The sequence below is a fragment of the Rhododendron vialii genome, chromosome 8a (genome assembly GCF_030253575.1).
Source record: "Rhododendron vialii isolate Sample 1 chromosome 8a, ASM3025357v1".
Classification (NCBI taxonomy): domain Eukaryota; kingdom Viridiplantae; phylum Streptophyta; class Magnoliopsida; order Ericales; family Ericaceae; genus Rhododendron; species Rhododendron vialii.
This window is the reverse complement of record NC_080564.1, coordinates 2,962,454-2,972,278: the sequence shown is the minus strand read 5'-3', so window position 1 is coordinate 2,972,278 and position 9,825 is coordinate 2,962,454. Positions and strand designations below refer to the sequence as shown.

General features: G+C 37.8%; 1 protein-coding gene across 1 annotated transcript; it reads right to left on the bottom strand.

Annotated features, from left to right (window-relative positions):
* Positions 1 to 492: 492 nt before the first annotated feature.
* On the bottom strand, positions 493 to 4,304 carry LOC131299077 (G2/mitotic-specific cyclin-2-like). Its single transcript, XM_058324637.1, has 10 exons — positions 4,012 to 4,304; positions 3,432 to 3,564; positions 3,269 to 3,325; positions 2,931 to 3,135; positions 2,714 to 2,836; positions 2,077 to 2,166; positions 1,776 to 1,997; positions 1,595 to 1,693; positions 1,060 to 1,238; positions 493 to 874 (listed from the first exon to the last, which is right to left on the bottom strand). Exons 1-10 carry the CDS (start codon positions 4,088 to 4,090, stop codon positions 727 to 729), a joined length of 1,335 nt encoding a protein of 444 aa, XP_058180620.1. The 5' UTR covers positions 4,091 to 4,304; the 3' UTR covers positions 493 to 726.
* Positions 4,305 to 9,825: the final 5,521 nt, after the last annotated feature.

The window sequence follows — 9,825 nt, the reverse complement described above, 5'->3', positions numbered from 1 at the left end:
AATCATGACCAAGCTTCGTAGAAAGACAAGATTCGACGGGCATTGATCGCACAACTTGGACGGTGAACTATTTGACCACCCAAACTATTTTGCAGCCAAACCATTTAACACTACTAGGCTACAAGCATTGAACTTGGTTCACGTGATATACGGGAAACTACCCCATCTGTCGGACGAAAATTGCAGCAGGCCAAAACCCCTCTCCTCCTCGTCTACTAACAAGTAACAACCACCAAACAAAGGCCATTTGGTTTTCCATCGATCAATTTGCATTTTCTTGATAGGTTTCGAGCATGGCCAGTGATGGGCTAGATACATGTTAAGGATGAGAGTATGCGCAGCTATGGGCTAGATACAAGTTAAGGGGTCCATTATACCGTTTAGACTTTCGGAAGAATTCTTTGGCTTATCGGAATTAAGATGGAGTCCATTATTGGAAATGAAACTTACGTACTGTTTAGGGAACTTGTAGGAAGAGAAACAGGACTATAATTGTATAAAATAATTGGAATTATTATCAAATGAAGCAGAAATACAAAGTTCAATACATGTTCAAATTGAACAGGTTAGGCAATGGCTGTATGTCAAATGTAATCTTTCGCCAATCGATTCCTAGAAGCAACCCAAGTTGCTGAAATTATTCGATTCCTCTCCCCAATTAAAACCACTTTGATAGACCCCAGTCACAGAAATCATGTAAGTTAGCCGCTGTACATGTATTTCCTATTATTGGGTGGTGGTCTCCACCAAGAACTTTGCCGGCTCACATTTTGCTGCCGAGCCAAACTTGGTTGTGCAGTACTTCCTGTGCACCCCTGTTAGTCTCCCTGTTGCTGCCTTCTGGTGGAAACTTACAATTAGCTTTGAGCATTCTCTGCAAGAAGAAAGAAAAGAAGTAAGGATCGTTAGGCCAACCGACCAGTTATGAAATCAAACTCAGGGAAGTTTACAGAACAGTAGGATGGATGAGAGCAAGTGCTGCATGATATTTTCTGTTGTATATAGATTCTAATAAAGTATTTGAAATTGAAGGAAAAGGAGAGGATGACTACTACTCACATTAGCTGATCTTCTGAGTAGTTGGTATGCCATTCACAGGTCTTGCTCCATTGCTTAAACCCAAAAAGGGTACATTGGGCAGTGTAGATTGTGGCCGCAGCCAAGAAAGAAGGTGAGAATTTCAGCATTTCATACTCCACAAGGCAAAGCTCGATCAAGAAAAAGGATAGCAGCTCAAGCTGTTACAAGTTCCAAATATTGATGATTAGGGACATGTTATCACACAATTATCAAAATGAGGTGATGAGCGTTTTTCCCGTTGTCAGGGTTGTCCGAAAACATCCCACCTTTTAGGAAACACAAAAAAGGTGCTTTCAGAGTTGTAAAACTGTTTTAATACAACAATTAAAGCAGTGATCCGATAACTCGAAACAAAGAAGCAAAGAATGTTTTCTTTTAAACAACACACTTTTCCGACACAGACACTATAAAAACAAATTGAAGACAAGGTGCAGAACAGTTCATTGTTGTTTCCGAAAATCATGAAACCAAGAAAATGAAAACGATACCAAACACAATTCCAGTTAGCACTTACTTTCCTGTCAGATTGAGCAGCCTTAAGGTATCTTCTCATGAAGACATAAGGCGTTGGAACTGACATGTTGAACTGTAGTGTATTCAGCATCAATCTCTCCTGCAGTTACGTAAAACGAGAGCATGTAATTAATTTTCCATCATTACCAGTTCTGACATTACAAGGTTGAAATATTTTGTACCATTTCAAGAACTTCTTTCCTAGAGTACGCTTTATCCGAAATGAAGACTAAATCTTCTACGACAGGGACGGAAACTTCTTCATATTTGCATGCTAAGAGCATTGCAACCAAACCAACCAACTGCAACTTCTTTCTAACCACTGCTTGTTGGGCTAAAAATCTGTCTATTAGGTTAACTGTCAGAAACAATGTCTCGTCCCTCAGATCAAACTTGTGGTGTACCTGTTGATGTTTGGAAAGTTGATTAATGGTTGAGAACTCTGAATATAGTGGGCAGATATCTCATTGACCATATACATACCTCAACTAGCCAGTCAATTAGTATAGCTCTCATCTTCTCATTGATGTCAAATTGTTGCTCCATGTAGTTTGGTGAGACACGGCTACAATTCTGCAGAAAATAGGGGTCCTCTTAAGTCATCAAAAAAGATTCAAATTGGTTTTCAACTTAAATACAATGTAGCAGAAAAGAGATATGGGAAAGAGCATGGTGAAAAGGGAAACTAACAAAATGATATTAGGAAGTTCATGAAATTCCCAAGTTTTTTGGCCAGCTCCTCGGATGTTCGTGATTAGTTCCTTCTTTGGAAAAAAAAAAAAACCTTTATGTTCGAAAAAATCGTGGAGATTAAAATTTTACTTTTATGGGTACGTGTGATGAAAAACTGGAAACAATTAAATATTGCATTCCTCAATCCTTGGCGTTTAAAACTTATTTGAAGTAAACCTAGGCTTTAATTGAAAGCATAATTTAATAGGAAACAAGAACACATTGATTTATCCAGACCTTATTTATTTGGAAAACATTGTGCATAGTAAGTTTGCTGAAAAGAAGTATGAGTTCAGACATTGTTGAATTCCCAGCTAAAGCAAATCAATGAAAGCTCCTGTAATCATATTTTTGGCAACTAAATGAATGTAATAAGCTTTAGTTCTACCTCCATTTTTCGGTAGTAGCCGTAGAGATCATCAACATAGTCTACCACTGCTAGTGGATTTTTGGCATCACAGCTATCAATATCCGTAACAGGATCCTCAAATATATCCTCCATTTCAACCTCCTGCAAAAACAAGTTTTACGCACTTAACAACAATTATTAATTTGCATAAATTAGGATCATGTAAGTATAAATTTATAAACTGAGAGACAACTACCATATGATCCTTCTCATCCACTGCTGCTTCTGTTTGTTCCAATGCCATCGGTTCCGGGTGGTCCTTAGCAGCTCCCTTCTGTTCCTCCACATCTGATAGCGCAATATCCTCCCAAACAGTAAAACTTTGAGCTGATGATGGATTTGATTTCTTAGTTCCCTCGGTGAAAGCTTGTTGCTTGCTTGCTATTTGCGCGGAAAATTTCCTATGTTGAGAGGAAAATAGAATCAGGTCAGAACAGGCTTACGACAAAATTTTCTCATTTAACTCGGGAGGGAAAATTTCAACATCTTGAAAATAAGGAAAGAACAAACAAGATTGCAGGGATATATCCCAACCTTGTTATTGGTCTATGAGCTTGATTAGTAGCGTTCTTGTCACAAATTTCTTTTGTCCTGGTAACAAAATTTCTAGATTAGTGCTTGCACATATAGTTACATAAATACATGGATGATAAGAAAATTTTCTGTTATAAAATCATCAGAAAAGGCTGAGAATTACTCTGATAAGACTCTCTTGTTAAACACACGAGGGTACGGCTGAGCTCCAGCAAAGTTCTGATTAATCACGCCTAAGGCTCTTCGGTTGGGCCGGATCTCCATCCCAAACTTTCTGCTAACAATCTCTGACTCTCCTTTTATCACAAATCAAAAAGAAAAATAAAATCAGAAATCCCAATTTAGAACTTGGGGTTTTCCAGCTGATTTCAGTCCTTTTATCAAAAATCAAGAAAACAACAGACTTTCAGAAAACCCACTTTCGAAACTGGGTCTTTCAGCTGGTTCCAATCCTTTTACTAACAAATCAATAAAATAACAGTAATTCAAAAAAATAAAAATGTCAGGAACTGGGGTTTTTCAGCTGATTTCAAACTCAAAACGTGTAAAAAAAACTGGGTCTTTCAGCTGGTTCCAATCCTTTTACTAACAAATCAATGAAATAACAGTAATTCAAAAAAAAATGTCCGGAACTGGGGGTTTTTCAGCTGATTTCAAACTCAAAACGTGAAAAAAAAAAAAAAAAAAAAAACATAATTTTCAGCTGAATTCCCAGATCCAGATTTCAACAACAGTAATCTCACCTTGTTGTAAGTTTGTGGGTCTAATAACAGAGGGTTTGTTCTCGTCAGATATAACCATATTTTCGGTTAATCGAACCATAGTTTCGGTTAATCGAAGGATTATTCACAACCCAGAAAAATAGATCTCTCCCTCTAACAAGAACTCAGCCTAACTAACCCTAGAATGTAGATTAAGAGCATCTAAAAAAACCCAAAATCTACAGACCCAGGTCCAGAGAAGAAGAAGAAGAGAAGGATGTAGAGAGAGAGAGGAACAATGGTCAAGGTGAAACGAGGCGGAAATAGTGGGTATTTGTCAGACCAGACAAGCCCTCTTTTTTCAAATCCAACGGCTAGTGAAATGGTGCCGTTGGATCGTAGCGCTGGCAAACGACTTTATTTTTGGTCCCAACGGTCATGTGGGCATGTGACACTGCTTTCAAATTATTTCAGCTTTGTTAACATAAATATCGAGTTTAATTATTGACTCTGTTTTGGGTTTGCTTGCCGTATACTTTTTTGGTAACACGCTCTTTCCTTTTTCAGCTCTCATGTGTGTTAACTATCATTGTTTTTGGACATGAAAACAATCATACTATATAATTGGGAAAAATCTTATTCACGGAAGGTTCTGTGAATAAAATTTTACGAAGAAAATCGCGACCGTTTGAAAGCGTTTTGGACTGTCCGAATTTTAACGAAATGCTCTTCTCCGGAAAAATTTCACTAAAATCCAGATCGTTCGGTCGCGATTCATTTCCTCCGTACTTATTCACGGCAATTCACGGCCCCGCCGTGAATAAATATCTCTCATCGTAATATTTTGGGAATTTCACAATAACTAGAGGAAAATTGATTTTCGCACTCCTCTTCTGTCCAGGTGAACTCCATTTTTTGTCTTCGTCCATGTAAAATTACGAAACTACCCTTCATACATTTTTTCAATTCACACATGAAAAGGGTAATCATGTAATTTGTCTTCACTGCAAAAAAATAATAATAATAAAAATGAAAAGGTGCATTTTTTCCAAAAAGGGGGAGGAACGAGGCAGGATGTGAAAATCAATTCCCTAACTAGAGTCTCGATTTATTAATGCGCTTAACGACTTTCTAATTATCGTCTATTGCATTTATCGCGTCTCATTTTATCCATAATGGATGGTGCATTGATTAAGTCATATTGTTGTGAATAACTTTGGTTTTCGCTTCAGTTAATTCGTTAACGGTCTTTAGTATCCGTTAATTACTTAAAGAAAGAACTTCTACTATGATTCATATTTAAGTTACTTTAAATTACACGTGTATGTGCTTCCAAGCTCCATAATTAATTAATGTGCGTACAAAATGGCCTAAATTTTTACACGTGCTTGTTTCGGTCCTTTTCATGTTTAAGTTACTTTAAATTCATCGAATGAAAGAACTTTTACTATGATTTAGTGCAATACTAGCAATTTTCTGATAATTAATATCGAAAAATAGCCCTATACCCGTATTTCTAACTTGAAAATTGAAAATAAATCTATCTTTAGCTTCCAGTAAATCACTCTTCAAATAAGTAGTAAATCAGATCCTTTCAAATAAAAAACAAGTTAAACCCGTACATACTGGACTGTGGTTGGCTTCGATCGGAAATTAACCTCTTATAATTTAATTGCACGAACTAAATCTAAGTGATGCTCCATATTCGCGCGCGTTAAAAGTATTCGTTGTCCCCCGGCCATTTCTCTATTTGTTCTGTTTATTTAATTTTTGGACCGATTAATAATAAAAGGAATAAGTGAAAAAGGAATAGAAGATAGGAACATTAAATGGAAGAGAGGTAAAAGGGAAAATCAGTAGTGGCGGAATTAGGATTTCAGCGCCGAAGTACCTCCAGTCTACCGTCCTCCTTAATTTTGTTTCCATTTAATATTCCACAATAATATTACTCCGATCTTAGTTTATTCTATTTTTGAAATTGGTAACATATAAAAATGTTTGTTGGAAGTTGAAAATGTTTACTAAGTTCACAAAATTGGTTAAATCGCATACATGTCATTTTCGCATGAAATTTTTTTTCACTTCTGATTTTATTTGGATAGTACTCTTGGGCTCGTTGAATTATGCAATTAAAATGGAAAAAACAAGGTCTAACACGTAAACCAACACGTGTTCTCCCGAACAAGTATATCAAACTTGTAATTAAAATGGAAAAGCAATGTCTGAACACGTAAACCTATGTGTGTTCTCCCGAATGAGTCAGACTTGCAATTAAATGGAAAAGCAATGTTTGAACACGTAAACCTACGTTTGTTCTCCTAAATGAGTAAATCAGACTTGCAATTAAAATGGAAAAGTAAGGTCTAAACACGTAAACGTACGAGTGTTCTCCCGAACGAGTAAATTCAACTTGCAATTAAAACGGAAAAGCAAGGTCTGAATACGCAAACCTTCGCTTGTTCTCCCGAACGAGTAAATCAAACGTCTGTCGACTGTTGTGTGAGATTATTCATGCAATTAGCCACATGTCCTTTATCTTTACGTATTCCTCCTTCATTCCATAGAGGGATAAGCTATGTACTTTGCTATTGACACAGATAAAGCACGCACAGATCGTGCACTGATCTCGATGTGGGGCACACTACGGGTCTCATACAGATGATCTGAATCGTCCATGAAATTTAAAATATTTTTTCAGGAGGCTCTGTGAAAAATCAGTTCAATCTGATACCTAGAAGTACTCGATCTAATTATCTAACTTTTCATCTAGATTTGAGTACTTCCAAGTATCGGATTGAGCTGATTTTTCACGGAGCCCCCTAAAAAAATATTTTAAATTTAATGGACGACTCGAATCATTTGTGTGGGACCCGTAGTAAGTCCCACATCGAGATCAGTGCACGATCTGTGCGTGCCTTTATCTTTGTCTACAGACTTATTTTTTGGATAAACGTCTACAGACGTATTGATAAGCTATTACGTTAGTTGACATTAATAAGTCACTTCTTTCTCCTATGATTTCGTGTCCACATACAATGGTTCGCAAAATAATTTTCAATTTCTTTGATGCCTAATTATTTATGGGCCCATGTGAGCTTTATACAAAATGTATTTCGAAAAATGTGGACCCGGCTTATCCTCTTTTGGACTAGTTTTCTTTCTCATCAATGTTTTCTTTGCTCATAGTTTTTTTGTTTAATCTTTGATGATTTGCATCAACAAATTGAAGAACCAAACAACCCCTTAAGCAAACCAGCATAACTATTTCACTGTAGCTTGCCATTCCTCCTTAATTTTGTTTCCATTTAGATATTCCACAAAAGTTCTGTATCAAAACTTTCTGAAATTGGTCAGATATAAAATGTTTGTTGGAAGTTGAAAATGTTTACTAAGTTCACAAAATTGGTTAAATCGCATGTCATTTTCGCGTAAAACTTTTTTCACTTCTGTATTAATTTGGATACAATCATGTAATTAAAATGGAAAAACAAGGTTTGAACATGTAAACCTATGCGTGTTCCCCCAAACGAGTAAATCAGACTTGCAATTAAAATGGAAAAAAGCAAGGTCTGAACACATAAACCTACGCGTGTTCTCCCGAACGAGTAAAACAGGCTTTGCAATTTAAATGGAAAAAAGCAAGGTCTGAACGCTTAAATCTACGCGTGTTCTCTCGAACGAGTAAATCAGACTTTTGTCTATTGTCACGTGAGATTGTTCATGCAGTTAGCCACATGTCCTTTGTCTTTACGTATCCTTCATTCATTTCATACGAGGATAAGCTGTTACGTTACTTGACATTGATTAGTCACTTGTCTCTCGTGATTTCGTGTCCACGCACGATCATTCATGAAATAATTTTCAATTTTTTTGGTGCCTAATTATTTGTGTGCCCATGTGAGCTTTATACAAAATGTATTTCAAAAAATGTGGTCACTCAAGCATTATTAGTGCCCTCTTATGTCCCACTTAAGGTGCCAAGTCTATGTTAGGCTTGTTAAGACGTTTTTACGCTCGTAATTGTGCTTCCGCTCAAGGACACGCCCGCGAATCAGGTGATTTTAGCTCAGAACTAGTGCTAGTATTTAGTAACAGCAGGGTACAGCCCACAGGCTCGGTTCACTTGAAAAACGGGAAAACCCACACCCGTCTGGCGTGAGGAAATTGCGACCAAAGTCCCTCTCTCCCTCTCCTCCTCCTCCTCCTTCCCGCAACTTTTTCTCCTGTATAATCCAACACCCACCGCCAAACCACGGCCGTTTGATTTCCACCGACCGATTCCCATTTTCTTGAACGAATCGCTTTTCCTGGCGTTTTGAGCAGTAGTGAGGTTTCGAGCATGGGTTCCGGTGCGGCGGAGGCAACCGAACAAGTATAATTGAAAAACAATGTATGAACATGTAAACTTACGCTTGTTCTCCCGAACGAGTAAATGAGACTTGCAATTAAAATGAAAATGCAAGGTCTAAAGTTCTCCCGAACGAGTAAAAAATTGGAAAAAGTAAGGTCTAAACACGTAAACATACACGTGTTCTCCCGAACGAGTAAATTAGACTTGCAATTAAAATGGAAAAAGCAAGACCTGAACATGGAAACCTACACATATTCTCCCAAACGAGTAAATCAGATCTGTAACTAAACGGAAAAGCAGTGTCTGAGCACGTAAACCCACGCTTGTTCTCCCGAATGAGTAAACCAGACGTCTGTCGACCGTCGTGTGAGATTACTCATGCAGTTAGCCACATATCCACGTCAGTTGGCAGTAATTAGTCACTTTTCTCTCTTGTGATTTCGTGTCCACACACAATCGTTCACGAAACAATTTTTAATTTCTTCGGTGCCTAATTGTTTTTGTGCCCATGTGAGCTTTAAAAAAAAAATGTATTTCGAAAAATGTGGTCACTCAAGCATCATTAGTGCTCTCTTATTGTCCCAATTTAAGGTGTTAAGTCTATATTTGGCTTGTTAAGCCGTTTTTACGCTCGTAATTGCGCTCCCGCTCGTGTACGCGCCCACAAATTAGGTGACTTTAGCTCAAAACTACTACTTAGTAACAGCATGGTACAGCCCACAAGCTCAAGTCACTCGAAATACGGGAAAAACCACACCCGTCTGGCCGAAACCTCTCTCCTCCTTCTTCCCGCAAACTTTCTCCTACACATATTCTCCTGAATGAGTAAATCAGATTTGCAACTAAAACGGAAAAGCAATGTCTGAGCACGTAAACCTACGCTTGTTCTACCGAACGAGTAAACCAGACGTCTGTCGACCGTCGTGTGAGATTACTCATGCAGTTAGCCACATATCCACGTCAGTTGGCAGTAATTAGTCACTTTTCTCTCTTGTGATTTCGTGTCCACACACAATCGTTCACGAAACAATTTTTAATTTCTTTGGTGCCTAATAGTTTTTGTGCTCATGTGAGCTTAAAAAAAAAATGTATTTCGAAAAATGTGGTCACTCAAGCATCATTAGTGCTCTCTTATTGTCACAATTTAAGGTGTTAAGTCTATCTTTGGCTTGTTAAGCCGTTTTTACGCTCGTAATTGCGCTCCCGCTCATGTACGCGCCCACAAATTAGGTGACTTTAGCTCAAAACTACTACTTAGTAACAGCAGGGTACAGCCCACAAGCTCAGGTCACTCGAAATACGGGAAAAACCACACCCATCTGGCCGAAAACCTCTCTCCTCCTTCTTCCCGTAAACTTTCTCCTATATCGTCCAACACCCACGGCCAAACTTTTTCCACTTCTGTTTTTATTTGGATAGCTCGTTGAATCATGCAATTAAAATGGGAAACATGATTTGAACACGTAAATCTAAGTGTGTTCCTCCGAACGAGGAAATTGGACTTG

Coding starts and splice junctions, on each gene's coding strand:
- LOC131299077 (XM_058324637.1), bottom strand. CDS start 4,090: ATGGTTCGATTAACCGAAAATATGGTTATATCTGACGAGAACAAACCC. Junction 3,136..3,268: donor GCTCATAGACCAATAACAAG/GTTGGGATATAT, acceptor CTCTCAACATAG/GAAATTTTCCGCGCAAATAG. Junction 875..1,059: donor TACTCAGAAGATCAGCTAAT/GTGAGTAGTAGT, acceptor TTCTTCTTGCAG/AGAATGCTCAAAGCTAATTG.